The sequence below is a fragment of the Melospiza melodia genome, chromosome 6 (assembly GCF_035770615.1).
Source record: "Melospiza melodia melodia isolate bMelMel2 chromosome 6, bMelMel2.pri, whole genome shotgun sequence".
Classification (NCBI taxonomy): Eukaryota; Metazoa; Chordata; class Aves; order Passeriformes; family Passerellidae; genus Melospiza; species Melospiza melodia.
In genome coordinates this window covers 55093988-55115997 of record NC_086199.1, presented here as the reverse complement: position 1 = coordinate 55115997, position 22010 = coordinate 55093988, and the positions used below count along the sequence as shown (strand labels likewise).

The window sequence follows — 22010 nt, the reverse complement described above, 5'->3', positions numbered from 1 at the left end:
GAAATGTGACCACGTGGCTGGGCCTGATTCGGATCCTACTGGTGCCATGGGTGGATGCTGGAGATGCACTGTGGGATCAGGGCCCTGTTCAGACTCTTTCCCAGATCTCCTTCACAGCACAGCCTCCAAAGCAAACAGGTTGGAACCTTCAACTCAAACCACTCCACGATAAGGCAGCCACACCACAGAAGTGCAAACACCAGGAAACAGGCAGGAACACCTTAAACTTGAATCCTTTGCAATGAGGAAACAAGGATGCAAAACACAGAAGGAAGAGGATTGTGTCCTCCAGCCGAGCAAATTCCAAAGTCTATTGCTCCTGTCACCAGCAAAGCATCAGCCACAAACCCCCTCCAGCTCCCAGGCAGATCAGCTTTGCCCTGTTCCCATGGGCAGGGCAGAGTCTGGCCTCATAATTGGCCCAGCATGAGGAGAGCAGGGTCCCAGCGTGGCTGAGGACCCAAAAGCACAATGCAAACAGCTCCCATCCCATTGGACCCAGCCGGGGCCACGCTGCTTTCATGTCATTGTTGTCTTGGGAGGGTGGGGAAAAACAATATTTCAGGGCCCCAGAGCAGGCAGGAGGAAGGAAAGGCTTCTGTGCTTCCAGGCATGCGGTATGGGAGAGGCAGCAGCTGCGGGAGTCTTCCCCTCCTGGAGCCTGCAGCTTCCTCACAGCACAGTGACACAAACCACAGACCCCATGTCCCCAAACTGGGTCTCTGTATGAGGACAGATGTGCTCAGTGGATGCTCCAAAACCCCCTTGTTTCTGATGTGCCACACAGGAAATTGCTGCCTGGATAAATAACTGGCTACAGGTGACACCTGCAAAGCCATGACAAGCTAATGCCAACCTAACCTTGCCACTACTGCACACACAGAGCTGTGCCAATCCTTCTGACAGCACCAAGTTTGACTTCTTCTCAGGAAGAGCTGGCCACCCTTGTCCCAGAGCCTGTGCTAGGGATGGGGCTTGGCTGAGTATCCCTTCCCAGCACATTCCTACAGCCCATCCAGAGAACATCAGCAACTCACAGGCCTGGACTCTTAGACCAGAACTGCTTCTTCCTGGGAGTGACTCCACTATTGGGAGACCTTCCAGCATCAACCAGTTCAGCCAGGGACACAGCTTCCCAAAATGAGATCAGCAGATGTCCCCAAAACTGCCACCTGTGAGAACGTTCTGGGTGGAGTTCAGCTCCAGAGAAGAAAGGGCACAGAGTCAGGCACATCACATTATCTGTAGGAAAGCCTCAGAATTCAGTACTAAGCAGCAATATTTAAATATCACTTTGTTTTCCCAGCTTTCTCTTAGGATTCAGGCATTTTTCATCCTGCTGAGAGTTTTACTAAGGAAGAACTGTCAAGTGGTCCAAACCTTTTCTCTCTGTGTCAGGCAGGGTCAAGATAAAGGCACTTTATTCATCCTCCAAGACCAGCCAGCCAGCAATTCCCACCTAAGATAGCTGTCCTTCACCATTTCTTTCTGACCCTCCTGGGTACCTTTCAATTAATGGAGGAAATAGGAAGCATGAATATTAATCCTGCTGATAGATATCCCTTCTATTCTGATTCTTTCACCTCCATTCTCCTTCACCCAGGGATTCCAGGGAAATCTCCACAGCGGCACTCTCCAAAATCCTTCCTTGGAAACCTCTTTCCATCAGCAAGCGCTGCCTCCATGGAGCACAGCTCCCTCTAACAGCAAAGGAGCTGACAGTCAGCTGAAGAGAGCCAGAAAACTCCTCTCCTGTGAGGCTTTTTTGAGGGGAGAACGAGTACAAGGTCACATTTGAAGAAAAGAACAAGCCGTCCTTTCGCTGAAAGAGCCTCATGTATTTAAAGAGTGAAACCAACAACCAACACACACCACAGTATTTTAGTCACTTCCTGTCCTGTCTGCTGCCATCCCCTCCCTCAGCTCCATCTCTCAGTCACCAGGAACCTCTTCCTGCTATGCCACAGCTCCTTCCCCCTCAGGACACCAGAGCACCCCTCTCACTTTTCCTCTCCCTCTGCTTGTTGTCTTTTCAGAGCAGCTTGCCTGTGTGAAGCCTCCCACAACTCTCTTCTACTCCTCTGACATGAAGAATGCAGGAAAGTTTCACCTCCATTTCCAATCCCAAAATCCCCTTGTGGCAGGTTTTAACTTCTCCCTGGCTCCCAGTGTATCCATAGAACAGTGCATTTCTTCCTTACCCCATCCCTTTGCAAGTTTACTCTGCTGAAATGCACCCAAATTGATAATCAATCAACCAGCTCAACTCTCCTCAGTTAAGGAATTTAACTTCTCACATATTTTTACAGCAAACTGTGGCTCTTGCCTAGATAAATCCAGATCTGCAACATTTGAATCTCTTGATGGGTGTTCTGATCTCTAGTGAGCACCTCAGGCAAGCCCAGGATTCTGCCTGAGACCTTGTGCTGAGAATCCCCAGCAATTTTAGCAGTGGCAAAGTGGGAAGAACAACATCCATTTCTCCAGGAAGCCACAAGGCAGCCTGACAGGAGGATGGACAGGCAGGGAAGCAGCCAGGCTGTGATCAGACAGACCCAGGGCACAGCAGGTGCCAATGCCAGAACGGGCTATGCAGGGAAGATCCTCCCTTGCCAGAGTTTCCAGATAGAGTGTGAAGAACCAAGGCACCAAGATTATGACAATCAGCAGCCTGCCAGGTCACTGCTTATCTTAAGCACAAGAGCTTTTCCTTTCCATATCCCTCTCCCCTCCAAGGCTGCACCTCCCACTTCAGCTCCTGGGCTGGGCTCTAAGCTCTGGAGCAGCAGCACAGCAGCAGCAGGCTCCTGCCCTCTGCGCCTCTCCCACCTTAACCCTGGACTCCCTGCTCCCCCAGATATGGCAGGCACCACTTAGGATCTAAACAACAGCACAATCCCCTGCAGACCCAGACAAGAGGAACCACTGAGCTTAACTCAGGTTTAATGCCCCTCACCACCTCCCACTTCTCTCAAAAGCTGGAGTGCTGGATGGGTGTATCCCAGGTGGCACATCCCTGGACAAAGACAGACTCCAAGCAGCAGGCTGAGGAGCAAACAGGATCTACACAAAACTGGAGCCCTTCCAGGCTTCCCAGCTCCAGGAGGGATTCCTATCACGAGCAAGGCTGGCAGCATTTCAGAATGACCGGGGAGAACGCTTTGCTTTGTACTTTTGGGTTACAAAATCGAACGTACACGAGGAGTAACTGAGGAATTGGAGCAAGGCAGGTGGGGAGGGAGCATGGAGGGGCCAAGCAGAGCTCCACAGCTGCTCCCAAAGCACACACTGACCAGTCACAGCAGCAAAACCACGAGGCAGAGGAACATGCTAGATCAGATCACAGATGGGCAGCTCTGGCAGCAGTCCCAAAAAGGAGGCACTGCTCCTAGGAAAGGATACAGCTCCTCACTCCAGTCACCTGCATCCTCTGTCACACACAGCCACTGTCCCAAAGGGCTTTGATGGCACTGCTAACCCCCAGACTGCCCATTGCCACCACCAGCCATGGCATCAGGAGAAATCCTGCCTGGATTCCATGCAAGTCTGGAGAACCTCTTGAAGGACCATCAAACCATCCACACCATTTCAAGGCTGAGCGCTGACCCTCAGTGCTAAAAACCATCCTTTGGTATTCAGCCCTCTCATTTCTGGAGAAGACTGAGAAAACCTCTTGAATTACATCCCACTCCCTTCCCAATCAGTAGAAATCCAAGAAAAAAGCCTGTGTGCAGCCCTTTCCCTGTCAGGTGTCCCCAGCACGAGCCCTGTGCAGTGAGGTAGATGAGCAGTACCAGCTCTGCTCCTCCTTTTGCTTTGTGCAGGAAGGCAACAGATTCCCCCCAAATGGAACAAAATTAACCAAACTGCTCCAAAATGGCTGGCTTGAAAATTATACACATTTAGTCCATATTCCCAGCACTGAGCCCACACAGACCAGGAGGCAGAGACCCAGGACAAGGGACAGACAGAGCCATATGCCCTCAGAGGTGCAGCTGATGCAGCAGTAGCAGGCCAGCCCTCAGTGACTTCATTCCTTGCTGGAGACCTCTGTCTCCAACACACAGAGATCACAGGGCTAGCTTGGATTTTTTAATCTTTTTTTTATTATTATTGAGGGAAGTGCTCACCCTCCGAATTTCTCAGTGTCCCAACCCAGCTCTGCCAAAACCTGTTGCCAGTTCTGTCCCATCACCCAGCCTGAGAGAAGCTGGACCACAGGAGTACTGGAATAACAAAAATGCAGGAAGCTTTGAGGTTTGCACTGCAATTCCTGCTCAGCTGACACCGTTTTTTAAAGGGAACAGCAGCAGGCTGGCTGCATTGCAGGCTATGGGGCTGAGGATGCTCAGGGAGAGGGAAAACAGCCCAGGGCCATTGGGAAGAACATGGACAATGTGGGAATCCAGCTCCTAGGAAGGATATTTCCTCTGGACTCTGTGCTGTTACACCATCGCTGCACACACCCCCTCCCCCTCTCCTCCATAAGGAGCCCAGCACTCGTCCCTTCCTTACTCCAAATGGGGCAAAGGGGCTCAGTGACACATGGAAATATTTATGCACAGCAAATTAAAGACACTGAGGCAGCCTGACCTTAAAGGAGCATGCACTGCCAGCCCTCTCCTTTCCACTTCCAGCTGCCTCAGCTCTATCCCAAGATTACAGCTCCCAGGAGCCAGGGGTACATGGAAGAACAAGGAGGACTTTTCTCAAGCAGTATTTTCTCCCAAACTCTGTCAGGGCTGGCTAAAACACAACAGGATTGTGTACTCAGCTCCCAGCCCTGAGGAGCAGCATGAACAAAGCTCACAGAGCCTCCTCCTTGACCTAAAGGAGCAGCTTTAATAAAACTCATACATGTACAGAGCAACAGCTAAAATATGAAAAATCTACCACCCTGCAACCCTGAGCAAATCTCAACCCAAAAACTTCTCTGGTCCAAGTTCCTGGAACTTCCAGAGGGATTCAGAATCCCTGGAAAGCCAGCTCATTGCTGTTTACTCCCAGTGCTGTTGCTACAGCAACAGAGATGCACAAGCATGGACACAGGAACGGGACAGATCTGTCCAACAGCTCCACCTCCTCTCCACCCATATCATCCATGGATTCCCAGGATACACTTTGTCACCAGGTTCACCTGAACCACCTCAAGTGGCAGAAAGCAACAGCCACAGCCAGCTCTGGATGCTCCCCACCTGGCTGCCAAGAACTGGGAAAGGAGGTAAACAGGGAGCATCAGCAGCTCAGGGAGTGCAGGCCACTGTGGAAAGGGAGGAACAACACCAAAGTTCCTCACAGCCCCCAAGGCTCAGCCATCATTTCCTCCTCTGGAAACAGAAACACTCTTCCCTCGGCAGCAGCACCAGAGATCTCATCCTGAAGGGAATTGCTTCCTTATACATTTTCAGAGGACAGGATGAGTGCAGCACCTTGTTTCTGCACCTTCTGAGAATATCACCACTTTCCCACATGTGCCCTTCCTGCCCCAAACCCAGCCAGTGAGCTGTACATCTGGGTGCCTCCTGACATAACCAAAGAGACACTGGGGGCACAGGGACTGCTCTCCTGACTTGTCAGTGTCATCTCCAGCTGGGATAATCCTGGGAAAACTTATTCCTGGTTAGTATAGGAACATAAATGAAGCCTGCAGAGATTGTTTGGTAACTCACAGGTAACTTGAAGTGCTTCTGTGGTATTTGGCTCCTTGCTTAGTCAGCACTGCAGCTTCCAGGACACACTCAGGGCACAGCCAGGCTTGGGACAGTAAGAATCCAGCAGATATTTACCTCCTGCATCCCTCTCTGCTGACAGGGAACAGCATCCACTTGGTTTCAGGGACGTATTCTCCCAGGGACCAGCACAGTCATGCATCTGGCAGGATCTAAGTGCTCAAAGGGATTTCTAAAGCTTTCCAAGAATAGCCTTCAGTTGCTGCTAGTTTCCACCAAAGCCCTGCCCAGACCAAATCAGAACAGGCCCTGAATTATTTAGAGCTCATTTATTACACCTGGGTCATTGGGAATGACTCATTTGTAGTGCCTCCAGTTTGAAGCATGTGGGAGAGATTAATTACCCCCCTTGCCCGGGTCCTGTCTAGACTGGGCAGCTGAGGTGTGTCCAGCAGGGACATTTGGCCAAGCTGGGTTTCACACAGAGGACACAGAGGAACTCCAGGAAGGAGCTTGGCTTGACAGGAATTGCCAGTGTCACATTTCAAATGTGGGGAAGAGGGGGCAGGTGATGTAAAACCACTCAAATTCTCAACCCAGTGCCTGGGGCTCATCCCATGCTCAGTATCTGACACAGGCAGGGTCACCCCAGTGCACTCATGTGAGTCCCAAATCAGTGGGAGCAGCCCTGGAACAGCCAGAATGCAGCAGGACTGGCCTCTGTCACCCCCCCAGTACCCGGAGGTGACAAACACCAGCAATCCCCAGGGATCATTACCTGGCAGTGAGCAGCTGTACAGGACAAACCAAAACTTGGGCCGAACCTGATGGGATTGCTCCTCACATCCCACTGCTGGGATACTGTGAAACACTCAAGATGGAGCAACACAGGAAAGGTAGGAAGCTGCATCCTCCTCTTTCCCATCCTACCTGACACAGGCAGCCCACAGCCTGCTCCCCCTGACCTCCCTCCCTCAGCTTTGAGGCCATTTATCCCTCAACTTATTCCTATCCTGTGAGAAAAACTGTCACAAGTGTCCTGTCAACATGTGTGGGCCTTCCTGCAGGACTTGTGTCCTGAACTATCACCCTGCAGAACTATCATCTTGCAGAAAGGGTACAAACAAGTTGAAAACCACAAGATTCCAGCTGCTGGGAATCTGGGCACTGGTCAGAGCCAGCAGTGCCACCCCTCAGGCATGGGCTGAGCTGGGATCACTCCACAGCATGCAAGGCTGTAGGAAAAACCTTGTCCTGCACACTCCCCAGGCTTCACCCCCCAGCTGATGGCTGCACATGCTGCAAAGCCCATCTGAGCTCTCTCGGGGTGGACACCGACATGTAAGGGCAGGTTTGGTAACTGCTGTTTACAGGAGAGGCCTCTGCTCTGGCTGGTAGGGACAGGCAGAGCCTCCTCTCAAATTTCACACAAGGATCTGACCAGAGGGCAGGGCAGTGCTAGGGCAGGACACAGACTGCCTCAGACCATGGGATAGAGCACAGCACTCCCCAGCTCCCTCTCACCTCCCTAACTCTCCAGCACACACAGCACTTTGATCTCCTGCTCCACGAGCCCATTTCCCTTCGTGGGTGTCACAGCTCTTCCCACAGCCACAACAAGGGTGACACTGCACCCAGCCAGGGATGGTCACTGGGGCCCAACACCCCAGCAGGGGCTGTGGCTCAGCCCACAGAGCCCCCAGGGAGGGCGAGGCTCCTCCCCAGGCTCTCTCCAGCAGCAGAGCCAGTTAAGGAGGTTCCTACCCCACCCTGTCTCCCCATCTCAGACTTTCAGCCCCGTCAGGTTTGCTCACTACCCCAGCACAGGCAACAGCTGGGACTGTGCCTCCCCCCTGCCAACTTCTATCCAGGGCATGATGCACAATTCCCGGAGGCAATGTTCACCTCAGGGCCATCAGCTCCAGGAGCACTCACTGATTGAGGGAGAAAACCTCCTCAACCAGCTCTACCACCCCGGCAATCCTAACTGGGAACCACACCCTGAGATCCAGACTGATGGGAAGGCTGTGATGAGCAGGATTTGTCCTTCGGATAATGGCCCTCCCCTGCTGTGCTCCCAAGTCATTCTGAAGTGATCCAGCGCTGCTGCCCTTCATTTCTCACCCTGAACATTGTCACTGCAAGCACATGGCAGCACTGTGGTAATGTGCTAATCCCAGCTTGCAATTCACAGGGCCTTGCTAGTCTCAGTTCACAGCACAGCCCTGCCAAAATGAGCCCTGGAGCAGGCAGAAGGTGAGATTTCCTCACACTTCCAGCACCCAGGAACATGGCAGGGCTGCTCTGCAGAAGGGCAGGCAGCCTCTGTGAGCAGCAGCCCAATGGATCTTTTTCTGCAGAGCCTTTCAGGAGTCCAGGCTCCTCGTGGGAGCCCAACAGCCTGGTGTGACATGGGCTGGGTGCAACCACCCAGTGACAGCCAGCAGAGACTTCCAAGTCTCAGAGAGGGACCGTGGCATTGTTAGTGCCAGGGCTGGACTGTCACTCAGGCTCAGGACACAATAGAGCATTTCAGCTCCTTGGTTAAGGGCCTGCAAACACACAACTCCAGCTTGAAATGCTGGAACCTCAGCCCAAGCCCCAGGATCTGCCTCATTACAGAGCTGGGCAGAACAACACTCACACAGAATTAGCAGGAAACTGCTCCACAGTGCCTGCAAGTCCCATCTGCACTGCTCCCAGTCTCTGGTGAGGAGCATGGATAGCCCATAACCTGCTCCTCTGTGTCCTCTCCACACTCAGCATCACCCACTGCCCGTGTGAGCCTCCCAGAGCTCACCAGGACACAGCTTCTCCCACAGATGGTCATGGATGGGTGCAAGACATCCTCCCAAGATATCCCTGAGTCCAGAGCCCTCAGCCAGGCCTGTGTTATCCTGGGAGTCATGGATGCAGAGCCTGAACTAGGGAGCGAGTACAGTTAGGGCAGTGCAGCCCATCCAGTCAGTGTCATTGTGCCACACAGGCATGTGTGACCAGCAGAGAATTCCTGAAGGAAAGTGACCACACCTGAAGCAGAGGTGAAATTCTCCTCCAAACCCAGATCTTTCACCAACACTGATAAATTCATTCACAAAACAGACACACATCAGATTTTTGTCAAAGCAGGGGAAGGCAACATTAGTGCAAATTAAATAGAATAACACAGAACACTCAAGATTTCATCTATGTCCCACAGAAACTAGTCAGGAAAAGGATGCTGCCAGTGTGATTACCTGACACACCAGAGAACAAACTGCCTCTGCCATCTCAGCTGGCACCATCAAACCACACAATTAATTCAGCTCCTTCACCACCATAAACTTCAGGTTCAGGTTGTTTGGCTGGTAGAACTACTATCACACCTGGATTGGTTTTTTAAAATACATTTATTTTTTGCTATTTGAGCCCCAGTCACACACCAGAAACACAGCTGACAGCAGCAGAAACACACTGTACCAGCAGCTCACTGCTTCCCTACTTGGAACTTCTCATTCAGGCCTACTAACCCAGCTCCCAAGGCCAAGGCATATGTGGGATATTCGAATAAGTCAAATCATGCTCTACAGAAGAAAAATAATCATCTTTTAAGGGTCCTTCAGCAAGAGAGCATCACTGACACAACAGGAGCACATAATGAGCTGGAAGTTTCCAGGAAAAGCATGGCAGGAGGTAGGAGTTAAGCCTCAGCCCCCCCACAGGGGTCATGCCTCCTCCCTGGGCCTCAGGCCAGCACAGACAGCACACAAGTCCAGGTGAGCCTCACCCTGCTGCCCATGTGCCCTCCCAAACCCCTTAAGCATGGAGCTCATCAGCCTGCAGGCATTTATCCAGCTTAGCACATCCTGCTGGAGCCCAGCCCACCTGCACCAGGACACCAGCTCCTCCAGATTTCCATTTGAGAGATGATAAGCATTCTTCAACTGACAAGTTCCTGGCTGATAGCCCCCTTCACCTGCCACATCTTTATCCAGATGCTTTGGGTTAGTCCTGGATCAATCCCCAGCCAAACCAGCACCTTGAGCTGCATCCTGCACAGCTGTGGGAATAGATGTGTCAGGATGAGGGAGGAGGTGGGACTGCACTGATGCCAAAATAAAAACTGGGGAACTCCCCAGCACCCAGAACTGCTCATCTGGAGGACAAAGCCTAATGCCAAGAACCGCCCAGCCTCACACCAAATGATTCCAGAGAATTAAAGGATAAGGATTCACCTTTATGGGCAGCCCCTTGAAGGTGAGGGTACAGATGTGACTCAGAGAGGGACTCCCTCCACCACAGAGCTGCCACTTGCCCTCCCTGGGGGCTTGCAGCTGCCTCAAAACAGTGTGGGAGGCACAGCAGCTTCCCTCCCTCCCTGGGATCTCTGGGAATATCACCTCAGACTCTAAGAGCAGTTGCTCCCAAGCTGCTCCCAGTTACAGCCCAATTTCCATTGGATTCATGCAGTCCCAGCACAAACACCAGAGCTCCTGACAGGGCCTGACTGGGACCTGAATGCTGGAACAGCTCCCTTCAGAAGAAAACACTGGGAAGAGACACAGGCACAGGAAAACTGAAGCCTGAAGCTGGAGCTGGTTCCCTCAGCTTTCACAGCCACCTAAATCAAGATTGGTAACACACAGTGTTTCAGGTCCTCTGCTTGTCACAAACACACATAAAAAAACCTGTTGTGACAGAAACTACACTGACACCAGTTTCATGTTCCTACCCCAAAGCTCCTTCCCCAGCTTCAGTCTCCAACCTCCCTTTACAGAGCTCAGCAGCCAAATTCCCTTCATTAGGACAAACTCAGTGACACAAAAGGACCCACAAAGCCACCAGAGCCAAACCCACACCTCTGAGCAGGCAGCATCTGGGTGGTTCAACCCTGCTGCCAGGAAAAGCCCTTCCCCTCTGCAGCTGCAAGAGAAGCAAGCCTGGAACAGGACTGTCCCAAGGGCACCACTGACCAGTCTCTGGCTGTATCGGATCCGTTCTTCCTCGGGCTCCATCTCCGACTCCTCGGAGGAGAGCGAGAAGGACACGCCAGGGCTGCTGTCGTCGTCCTCTTCCTCCTTGGGAGCCAGAGGCAAACAGTGAAAAAGGGCACAGGGACACCCACACCCCTCACTTCCCTTCTCCTCTCGGGGCCAACCCCACCCTGCCCTGGGGGCTGGGAGAACCCAGTGGATGAGCCCATGCCAACCTCTAAGGCTCCTATTTTAACTCAGAATAAATGTCAGGGTAAAGGACTTCACCAGCTCTCCTGTAACACAACAGGAGCTGCAGGTCTCCCACCCTGGCTCCACACTACCACCAGCGGCTCCTCTGGCCCACAGCGGGATAAAAACCAGGGAAGGTGCTGTCAAATCCTTCTCCAAACAACACAATCATTGGCCTTGGGATATCCTGTACCGTGGCACCCGGGAGAAACTACAGTGCTACAGGATGTGTCCCATGAGCGGGGAAGGCATATGGGATCTCTTACACCTAGCACCCAAGCAGGGGAGCAGTTAGGGATCTAACTCCTGGCTGGAGGAGACCTAAATGCTGAGCTCTCCAAATGTGCCACCTTGTGACACCACAAACCAACCTGGGAAAACCTCCCAGGGCGTCAGATGGCACCTACACTTTTTTTTTTTAAAGGGACAGAAACCAACCAAAGCCTAGGTATGGCACGGCTCTTAATCCCCAGCACTACGCCTAAGTCGGACCTTCGGGGAGGAGAATCGGGGAATAGGATCGAGGAAGGGGATCTGCCATCCCCTCAGTGTTACAGAACCGCTACGACCACGCAGGGCGAACTCGCTCCATCCTGCTCCTCCCCGACCCCCGAGCGCTCCCGGTCCCGCCAGCACCTTCCCCACCCCTGCCTCCCTTGGAGCCACGGCACCGGACTCCGGCTCGGCCGAGGGAGGCAGTTCCCCACACTTGCTGAACTCTGTTTATAAACAACCGGACAAGCGGAGCTCGGCGCGCCGGCCCCGCCGCGGGGGAAGGAGCCAGCCCCGGCCCGCCGGGCCACCCCAGTCCGCCCCCGCCGGGGCAGGACGGGATGCGGGAGGGAGGGAGGGAGGGACGGTCCCCGGGGAGCTGTCAGCCGGCACCCGCCGCCCCCTCCTCAACTTCCCGACGCGGCCTCCCGGGGCCCGGCAAGGGGAGAGCCGCCCGCGCCCGCTCCCGCCCGGCCGCGCTCCGGGGCCCCGCACAAACTCGGGGCTCGCCGGTGACCCCGCGGTGCTCACCAGGTCTCTCCTGCGCCTTTGTCCTCTTCTACCGCCGGCACGGGGTGAGGGGAACAGAACAGACGGAGGAGGAGGAACCCCCGGTCAGCAGCGATCGCGCCCCGGGCCCGCCGCGCCCCCGGCCCCGCCGCTCCCGGCGCGGGCAGCGGGCGCTGACAGCCCCGCCGGCCGCCCCCCGCCGCCGCGGCCCGCGTCCCCCCGCCACCGCCGCCGCCGCCTCCACCGCCACCGCACCCCTCCCGCCGCCGAGTGCCGGGGCTCCGCCGGCGCCGCCCGCCCCGTCCCGCCCGCGCGGTGCCCCCCCTGCGCCGCCGCCCCCCGGCCGGGACGCGATTCCCCCTCCTCACACAGGAGCCGCCGCCGCCATTTTGAACCCGTCAGAGCCTCACATACACACCGACGCCACGCGCACGCGCCGCGCGCACGGGCCCCCCCACAGCCCGCGCGTGCGCCGTGCGCTGCCCGGCCCGGCCCCGCCCCGCGCGCGCGCGTCTCGGCCCCGGCCCCGCCCACCCCCGCACAAACCACGCCCCTTCCCATAACCACGCCCCTTCCCCACGTGGCCACGCCCCTGGCGGGGGAGCCGGAGAGGGGGAGCCCCGGTGGGATTTTGGGGGGTTCGTGGCACAAAACGCTCCGCCGTGAGACCCTCGGTGTCCCCGCGGGCTTCGCGGGTGCCCGCACGGCTGTACACGCCTGTATGGGGGTCTGAATGCAGAGACACAGGCAGGCACCTACATCCACCTGGGTAACTAGTACAGCTCCTTAGTTATACACTATAAACAGTGTTTTATAAACTATACATAGTTCTATAGATAGTTACAGCCTAACTGTATGCAGTGATATATAAAATAAATATAGTGATATGGATGGCTATACATTAACTCTATAGTTAGATATACATTATATAGAAATATGTATATAAAGCATATATATATAACTATACATGTGGTTATAGACTTGTATGTGCAGCACACACCTGGACACATGCTCACACATATCTCAACCCAAAATCAGATGATGACCCCATCCCGGTGGTCTCTCATCCAACCTGGGCCCATGGCGGGAACCCAACACCCACCTACACCACATCCCCAACACCCACATCCTGACCCCAACAGCCACACCATGTCCCCAACACCCACATCATGTCCCTGACACCCACACCATAACCCCGACATCTACACCATGTCCCTGACACCCACACCATGTCCCTGACACCCATACCATGTCCCCAACACCCACATCCTGTCCCCAACACCCACACCATGTCCCCGACACCTACACCATGTCCCTGACACCCACACCATTTTCCCGACACCCACACCATGTCCCTGACACCCACACCATGTCCCTGACGCCCACACCATGTCCCTGACGCCCACCTTGTGTCCCCAACACCCACCCAGGGTCCCCGACGCCCCCAGGCCGTGCAGGGGCTGCCCCTGCCCCAGGGACCGCTCAGGCCGATGAGTTTTGAGTCACTTTAATGGCAGAAGATGGCCCTGCAGTGACCCCATGTCCCCCTCCGGCGCTGGCCTGCCAGCGGGAAGGGGAGCCCCAAATCAGTTCTGTGTCCCCAGAGCCCGGCTGGCAGGGGGTGCTGGCACAGGACGCTGGGATGGATTCCTGGCAGGACAGGGACATCCCCAGCGGCATCCCCAGCTGGAAAGGAACTCTGGGATGCAGGCGTGTGACAGTTCATGCCAGGAATGCTTTCCTGCTGTCACCCCGCGGTGACCGGCAGTGCCAGCCCCGGGCCGGGCGGGTGGCGGCGGCGCTCCGGTGGCGGAGGCAGAGGTGTCGGAGCTCGGGGACAGCAGTGGCTGTCCGAGGGGGCTGTGCCGAGCCGGGGGGCTCAGAGGATGGCGCAGCCCCTCCTGGGTCCCGCCTTGCGCTGCCTCCGGCGGGCGGCGCTGATGGCGACATTGCAGGCTGTCACGAAGATGTTCCCGACGTTGTCCTGGTACCTGGCCGAGCACTCCATGTAGGACACGGCGCGGACCTGCCGGGCCATGGCCTCTCCCTGCAGGGACACACACACAGAGTCACACCTCCCCAGGACCCCGCTGTCCTGTCCTGTGCCGTGTCACCTGTCACCCGGAGGTGACACCCACCTGCTGGCGGGAGACGGGCTCTATCCGCCCGTCCTTCAGCTTCTGCAGCGCCTCCTGGTCCTGCCGCAGGTCCGTCTTGCAGCCCACCAGCAGCACCGGGACACCCTTGCAGAAGTGGTTCACCTCCGGGTACCACTGTGAAGGGACATGTCACCCCGGGATGGGCACATGCCACCCAGGGATGGGGACAGGTGACAGGCGGCACCCCCGGGGCTGCGTTACCTTTGTTAGGATGTTGTCAAAGCTGTTGGAGTCGGTGACATCAAAGCACATTAGGACAACGTTGGCATCTGAGTAGGACAGAGGGCGAAGCCTGTCGTAGTCTTCCTGTCCTGCCGAGTGGAGAAGGAAACCATGACACACCGTGAAAGTGACATCTGTGGGGATGGCTGTGGGTCAACCCCGCCACGGTGATGGGGACCCCTTGGAGGGGACAAAACATGACCACACGTGTGGGACACCCCAAAACGGGCCCAAAACACCAGCTGGGCTGTCCCCTGCTGTCCCACCTGCTGTGTCCCACAGGTGGATCTTCACGGGCTTGCCGGCAACCTGGAGGGACGCTGTGTACTTCTCAAACACGGTGGGGACATAGACCTGGCAGGGGACAGGACACAGGTCACACAGGCGGCTGTGGGGGGCAGTGACAGAGGGGACCCCAGTGGGGACAGGACAGAGCACAGGCAGGGAAGCAGGCAGCGGGAAATGGTGCTTCCTCCCCAAGGCAGAGGGATGGGAACCACCCTTGTCCCCCATCCCAGGGCACATGGATGCCCCAGGGGGACCTGGGGATTCAGGACAGGGGTTCTGGGGTCTCTGTGGCTGCCCCCCTTCCCTGCACTCCCCGAGTCCCTTATGTGCCCTCACCGAGGGACAAACCCTGTTTCCCCCCGGCACTCCCCAAGAGAGGCAGAGGTGTCACAGACCCCCATCAGCCCCAAGCTGGGCCAGCCCCTGTCCCCCCGTCCCCATGTCCCGCCTCAGAGGGCCCCGCTGCTGCCACCATGTTTGTCCCACCGCCCTTTGCCCGTCACCGCTCCCGCAGGCCCGGGGACAGTCCCGCACCCCCCAGGGGACAGGCATCCCGTACCTTGGGGAAGTCCCCTTTGGCGAAGGCCACCAGCAGCGACGTCTTCCCGCAGCCGCCATCCCCGACGATGACAGCCTTGACCTCGGTTTCGGGGGCTCCTGGGCTCTGCTCCCCGCGCTCCCGCTGCATGGGGGTGTCCGCTGGGGCCACGGAGCCCGAGTGGCCTCGGCGGGGACAGGGATGGGGACGGGCAGGCGGGAAGCGCCCGCCCGCTCCAGGGTGCGGCTGTCACCCGTGTCACCCGCCCGCCGGGCCCGCCCGCCCGCCCGGGGCTGTGACAGCGGCCGGGACACACGTACGAGTGTCCTGGCGCACAGGTGACCTTCTCCCGGCGCCGTGCACAAGCGTCACGCTGCCACCTGCCTGTCCTGCCTGCCTGGGTGCCGCTCCCTCGCACTCCTGCCCGCCACCTCAGGCACACTCCATCCCCTGATCCCGCTCCTGATCCCGCTCCCCATCCCGATCCCGTTCGTGCAGATTCCCCTGCACAGCGCAGCCCCCAGCGATGGGACCCCGGTGCCCTCCCCGACGCCTCCGAGCCTGGGGTTTATTGCCCCGAGCATCCGCGGGAGGCAAAGTCCAGGGGTGGAGCAGGCACGGGGGTGGCGGTGACTCACTGCCCTGGCCCCGCTGTCACCGCCAGCCCGGCTGTCACACCCGTGCTGTGCCCTGCCGGGCTCTCTGTGCCCGGCACCGGGGTGAGGGGACAGCCACCCAGCTCCTGTCTTTTCCTAGTGATTGCAACCTGGATGGGACAGGCTGTGACACACTGCTTTGCTCAGGGACATGCCATCCCAGCAGCGATGTCACCCATGCCCCCCATGTTTGGATGTGTCCAAGACCCTCTTCCCTCCCCTCTTCTGCCACCCAAAAACTTTTTGGTGGGGGTGAATGGGTGCTTCTTGTGTAGGGTTGCAGACAGGGATGTGAGGTGTGCTGTCCCTTGTCACCTCCCCTCTCTGCCACCAGCCTCTCCAGGCTCTCTCAGTGAGTACCAGCCGGTCCAGGAGGGCCCCCAAACCAACTGGAGTGAATCCAGAGTGATGGCTCAGACAACAAATTCCAAATTCTCACCCAGGCCTGGAGCAGGATGAAGTTGGTGGAGAGGGATTCTCACGCTGGGAGGCAAATGCACGCGTTAATGAACAATCTCAGAAGGATGCCAGCATCGGGGCAGGATGGGGAGAGGAGGCTGGAGCACTATCAAACAATTAGGAAGGTGGCAATTACCAGTCTAATGAGATATCAGGTTGAATCCTAAAAGCATCAAGGTTCTTTCACAGTGAGATGTAACTGCTGCAGCATTCGTCCTCTGGGGTATTTGCTCGGACAAAACATTTCCTTTCCCGCAAGACCAAGAGAATTTTGACGGGAGAAGAGGCAGCGTGTGTGCAACTGCCCAGTGCTCTCAGTGCCTGACCTGTGATTGTGCAGAAACGCCCCAAAGAGCAGTTTTATTTGGGGACAAATAGGCTGCTTGGAGCTTCTGAGGACGTGGAGACTGCAGTTTTCCTCACTGGAGAAGCCTGTGGTGAGGAGCACCGGAGGGAGGGAGCGTGCCCTGCTCGGACACACCAACAGGTTGGCCCCAAGGAAAGGTAGGGGATTGGGACCAGAGTCCAGCCCTGGGCACTGCTTGTTTCTCCCTGGATGTCCCAAAAGCCCCTCTCACCGCTCCCATGGTTGTCCTCAATCGGGATGGCTGGATTGATCCAACCCTCCCCCTGCCCTCACCTCACCCCCAGCCATCCCACGGCCCCCCTGTCCCCAGCCCTGTTGTGCTGCCTCACTGGGATCCCCTCCCTGTCACATCCCCTGGGGTCCCACTAACCCCCTTCTGCTCTGCCCACAGCTGGGGACACATCCCCCCTCCCACCATGGAGCTGAACAAGACATCCCCACCTCTCTCATCTTCCCTGATGGACACTGAGGGAGATGATTCCTGTGGGATCAATGTCACTGATGTGGCCGTAAACGGTGTCACTCTGCTCATCTGCCTCTGTGGGCTGGCTGGGAACGGGGCTGTGCTCTGGCTCCTGGGATTTCACATCCGCAGGAACCCCATCACTGTCTACATCCTCAACCTGGCCGTCGCTGACTTCACCTTCCTCCTCTTCATGGTCCCCTCCTCCCTGCTCTACCTGCTGGACGACGTGTCCTGCTCCACTGTTGTGTCCCTGAAGTACCTGAGGTCCCTTCTCCTGCTGTCGCTGCTCTCCTACAACATGGGGCTGTACCTGCTGACGGCCATCAGCATCGAGAGGTGTGGCTCGATTCTCTTCCCCCTCTGGTACCGCTGCCGCCGTCCCCGGCGCCTCTCGTGGGTGGTGTGTGCCCTGCTCTGGGCCCTCTCCATTGCTGTCATGGTCGTGGTGACCTCCCTGTGCCTGTCACACGAGCATGAGCACTGCCGGGTGGCTCTCATCTCCATGTACGCCCTCAGCTTCCTCATCTTTGCTCCACCCATGGTCATCTCCAACGTGATCCTCTTCATCAAGGTCCAGTGTGGCTCCAAGAGACGTCAGCCTAAGAGGCTCTATGTCGTTATCTTCCTCACTGTGCTCTTCTTCCTCATCTTTGGGGTGCCCCTCAGCCTCTCCAATTTCCTGCAGCAGCTCAGCCCCAGCGTCGTGTCCTCCCAGGTGGTTTTCCTGCTTGCCTGCATCAACAGCAGCATCAACCCCTTCATCTACTTCTTGGTGGGGAGCTGCTGGAGGCGCTGCTCCGTCGTGTCCCTCCAGGTCGCCTTCCGGAGGGTCTTTGAGGAGACAGGGACCACCACAGTGTCCAGCTGAGAGGCCACTATGGTGCCACCAGCCGTGCTGCCCACGCTGGCTTCATGCTCAGCTGCCCACCCTCACTCCCAGCCAGGCCTGCAGGTCATCTTCCTGCAGCTGTGAGTCAGATGCATCCCACAGCTTTTCCATTCCTTTTCCCATCCCACTGATCCATGTTGTTGTGTCTATTCCTACCCCTATCCCTATCCCTATCCCTGTCCCTGTCCCTGTCCCTATCCCTATCCCTATCCCTGTCCCTGTCCCTGTCCCTATCCCTATTCCTATTCCTATCCCTATCCCTATCCCTGTCCCTATCCCTATCCCTGTCCTGTCCCCAGTCCCTATCCCTATCCCTATCCCTATCCCTATCCCTATCCCTATCCCTATCCCTATCCCTATCCCATCTGTCCCTGTCCCTGTCCCTGTCCCTGTCCCTGTCCCTATCCCTATCCCTATCCCTATCCCTATCCCTATCCCTATCCCTATCCCTATCCCATCTGTCCCTGTCCCTATCCCTGTCCCTACCCCTGTCCCTGTCCCTGTCCCTGTCCCTATCCCTATCCCTATCCCTGTCCATGTCCTTCTCCCTGTCCCTATTCCTGTCCCTATCATTGCATCCCCATCCTATCTGCATTCTCACCCCAGTCGTACCCCCAAACCATGCTCATCTCGGCTCCCCTTCCCTGTTGCCCGTACCTATCCCATGCCGTGCCGTGCTACCCCGCCGGTTTCCCAGCCGGCATCTCCTCCGAGCGCGATCCGCCGGGCTCTGCTGCCCTCCTGTGGGAATATTTGGGATTGCCGGCATCCGGACCCTTCCCGATCCCCTCTGACATCCCAGATCCCCTCCCAGGGCCGCCTTCCCCCCTGACAGCCCCGCTCCTCCCAGGATCCCCGGCTGTGTGTCCACTCCTGGCCATCCCTCTGCCCCAATAAACGCTGATGGATCCATCCCGCTGTCGCCTCTGGTCCCTCTCCTGGGAGGCTGGGGGACGGGACACGGCGGGTGAAGCCCTGGAGGGGAATGTCCCAGAGAAACACTCCCCAAAAACCGTGTGAGGGAGCCTGGGGTGAGCAGCCCGTGGGGAGGGACTGGAGCCTCAGGCCCGGGGCTGGGAGGGATGAGAAGGACGGGAGGTGGGTGGGCTGCATGGGGAGTGGGATGGGAGGGTGGTGTGGGAGGGGTGGGACATGATGGAGCTGCTGGGAAGATGTGGTGGGAAGGTGTGGGGTGTGGTGGGGCAGGAGGGAAGGTGTGGGATGTGGTGGGGCTGGAGAGAAGGTGTGGGGTGTGGTGGGGCTGGTGGCCTCAGGGAAGCCCCAGGGAGGGGGTTGATGCCCCGTGGAGCCCATGGTGACAAACACAGGTGTCACCCTGCTCCTGGAAGGGGGTGGCTGTGCTGAGGATCACGGCCTCCTCCTCTCCTTGCTGCTGCACCACCTGAGCCTGCTGAGGGAGCAGCTGAAGGCAGTGGAGAGGAACAAAATTAAAAATAAAAGATCTCGTGGGACATCTCTGCTGTGACACTCACAGAGCCCTCGGGGTGGGGAATGCTGAGCCCCTGGGCCATCGTGTCCGTGCCAGCCCAGCTCTGGCACTGGGGATCATGGTTGCTGCAGGGAGCACAAGCCATGGCTGTGTCCCCTCCCTCCAGCCACATTCCCGGCTGGCAGCAGCAGCCAGAGGAAGCCGGGAAGCGCTGGCAGAGGGGGCAAAGGCAGCTCAGGGTTCATGGTGCTGTTTATTGATATCAGACCTCAGTGGGATGCAGGAACCAGGTGCCAGCGGGAATTTTGGGATCACAGCTGTGTTGGGAAGGATCCATTTGAGGAACAGTGCTCCAGGACCTGTGAGGGAGGAGCACAGCCATGCTCCAATGAGAATCCTGCAGAGCATCCCTCCCACATGGCCACTGTCATTGCCCCTGCTCCTTTCTCCTGCAGGATTACAGCACCACAGGGAGGGTGATCCCATGGATATTTATTAATCAGGTGACTCAAAGAAACACTCGGCCACTCTGACAAGGTCCTTCAGCAGAGCAGTGGAAGAAATCAACAGATTGGAAAGGCTGTTTCTGTGGCAGGATCATGGCTGTGGGCAGTGTTTTCTTCTGGCTCCTCAACGACCCTCTGGAGGGAGAGCCGTAGGGATTGCACGGAGCAGGGCCTCCTGAACCTCCCCACCAAGAGGTAGATGATGGGGTTGGTGCTGCTATGGATGCAGGCGAGCAGGAAAAGAACCTGGGAGGACACAACGGTGTAGCCGAGCTGCTGCAGGAAATTGGAGAGGCTGAGGGGGAGAGCAAAGAGGAGGAAGGAGAGCACAACGAGGAAAATAACAATGTCGAGTCTCTTGGGTCGCTGCTGCTGGGACCCACACTTGAACTTAATGAGGAGGATTGTGCTGGAAATGAGCATGGCTGGGGCAAAGAGGAAGAGGTTGAGGGCGTACATAGTGATGAGAGACACCTGGCAGTGGTCATGCTCTCGTGACCGGCACAGGGCAGTCATTGTGACAATGACAGTGAGGCAGAGGGCCCAGAGCAGGGCACACATCACCCATGAGAGGCGCTGGGGACGGCGGCAGCGGTACCAGAGTGGACAGAGGATAGACGTGCACCTGTCAATGCTGATGGCTGTCAGCAGGTACAGCCCCAGGTTGTAGGAGAAGAGCAGGAGTGGGAAAAGTGCCCTCATGAACACCAGGGGCATGATTGTGTAGCAGGACAATTCCTCTAGCAGATAGAGCAGGGTGGAGAGGACCATGAAGTGGAGAAAGGAGAAGTTGGCGAAGGCCAGGTTGATGATGTAACTGGTGGTAGGGTTCCTTTGGAGGAGCCAGAGCACAGCCCCATTCCCAGCCAGCCCACAGAGGCAGATGAGCAGTGTCACACTGTCTATGGCCGCATCGGTGGCATCAATATCACACAGATCCTCTCCTTCAGTGGGTGAGGCAGGAGATGGGGACACGGTGCTCACCTCCATGGATGGACGCTGGGCAGGCAGTGGGATGTGGCCCCAGGCTGTGGTCAGAGTGGATGGGCAGTCAGTGCTTGGAGAATCCAGGGATGGACCACAACACTCCTTAGCTGCTCCCTGCAGTGGGAAGGATTCAGGTGAGAAAAGTGAGATGTGCAGGGGAGGAGGGCAGTGGGAATGGTGGGGTAGGAGAGGGTTGGGCTGTTTGCCAGGACATGCAGTAGGGAAGCACAGGGCAGAGGAGAGAGAGGAGCTGGGGAGGGCACTGCAGTCACCGGGAGAGGGTGGCAGGAAGAGAGCAGCTGCTGCAGGAGAGGAAGGTGGGGCAGGGAGGAAGGCAAACATTCCACTGACCTGTTCCCTGTGGGGCAGCAGCAGGCAAAGGGCTCTGTGCAGATCAGCGGCGCTTCCTGGTCCCTCTTGCTCCTTTGGGATCCATGTCCTAAAGCGGCTCCTGCCAGGTCAGGGACATGAAGGAGAAAGCTCACCAGGAGGTCCTCACTGCCCACTTTCCAAATGCCCAGCCAGCTCCTCTCTGTGCTCTGTCCTGGTGTTGCTTCCCAAGCTTGGTGAAATCACGGGGGAGTCGGAAATTGCATCTTTGGCTTCGTCAGAGCTCCACTTCTACTGAGTCATTTATCTTTTTTTTTTTTTTTTTTTTTTTTTTTTTTTTTTTTTTTTTTTTTTTTGTCCAGTAAGGAAGTGGCTTTTGCCAGACACCCCTCAAACTGAATTTTGCAATTGGCTCATCATTTCCTTTTGATTAGAAACATTCCTTCCCTGCCGAATATCCCTTTCTCCAAGTGCCTCCTCTCTCCCGACAGGCTTCTACCATTCCTCATTTCCCTTCACTGTGGGGTCACTGTCCCTCCAGGAGCAGAGGGATGCTGGTGGTGCTGGTGGCACTGGAATGTCGGCAGTGCCGGCAGCGCTGATGATGAAGCGGCTGGGTGCTTCTCAAAAGCATTTCGCATTCTGGGAAGAGCTCCGGGATCCTTGCCAAAACCTCCCCAAAGGCCCAAAGGACGCTCAGCTGAGCTTCCTCGACCTGTCCCCATCCCATCCTCATCCCTGCTCCCCATCCCGCTCTCCATCCCATCCTCTCCCATCCCGCCGCTTTCCGGGCCGGCGGCCGCTCCCTGCTCCGAGCG

At 56.8% G+C, this 22010-nt stretch overlaps 4 protein-coding genes across 4 annotated transcripts in view; 1 reads left to right on the top strand and 3 right to left on the bottom strand.

Moving 5' to 3' along the window:
• Positions 1 to 12329, bottom strand: part of KDM2A (lysine demethylase 2A) — a 33552-nt gene extending 21223 nt beyond the window's left edge. The window contains exons 1-3 of the mRNA XM_063158250.1: positions 12244 to 12329; positions 11897 to 11924; positions 10622 to 10726 (exon numbers count right to left, since the gene is read on the bottom strand). Coding sequence (XP_063014320.1) covers positions 10622 to 10726; positions 11897 to 11924; positions 12244 to 12263 — 153 coding nt within the window. The 5' untranslated portion in view covers positions 12264 to 12329. The remainder of the gene's footprint in view (positions 1 to 10621; positions 10727 to 11896; positions 11925 to 12243) is intronic.
• Positions 12330 to 13754: 1425 nt separating this feature from the next.
• RHOD (ras homolog family member D) lies at positions 13755 to 15237 on the bottom strand. Its single transcript, XM_063159433.1, has 5 exons — positions 15104 to 15237; positions 14523 to 14610; positions 14236 to 14345; positions 14014 to 14148; positions 13755 to 13922 (listed from the first exon to the last, which is right to left on the bottom strand). The coding sequence occupies exons 1-5, from the start codon at positions 15230 to 15232 to the stop codon at positions 13755 to 13757; spliced, it is 630 nt and encodes a 209-aa protein (XP_063015503.1). The 5' UTR covers positions 15233 to 15237.
• Positions 15238 to 16980: 1743 nt separating this feature from the next.
• LOC134419825 (mas-related G-protein coupled receptor member H-like) lies at positions 16981 to 17898 on the top strand. The gene has a single exon (XM_063159432.1). The coding sequence runs from the start codon at positions 16981 to 16983 to the stop codon at positions 17896 to 17898; it is 918 nt and encodes a 305-aa protein (XP_063015502.1).
• A 1705-nt stretch (positions 17899 to 19603) lies between these two features.
• On the bottom strand, positions 19604 to 21493 carry LOC134419228 (mas-related G-protein coupled receptor member H-like). The gene is made up of 2 exons (XM_063158249.1): positions 21214 to 21493; positions 19604 to 20976 (listed from the first exon to the last, which is right to left on the bottom strand). Exon 2 carries the CDS (start codon positions 20863 to 20865, stop codon positions 19933 to 19935), a length of 933 nt encoding a protein of 310 aa, XP_063014319.1. The 5' UTR covers positions 20866 to 20976; positions 21214 to 21493; the 3' UTR covers positions 19604 to 19932.
• Positions 21494 to 22010: the final 517 nt, after the last annotated feature.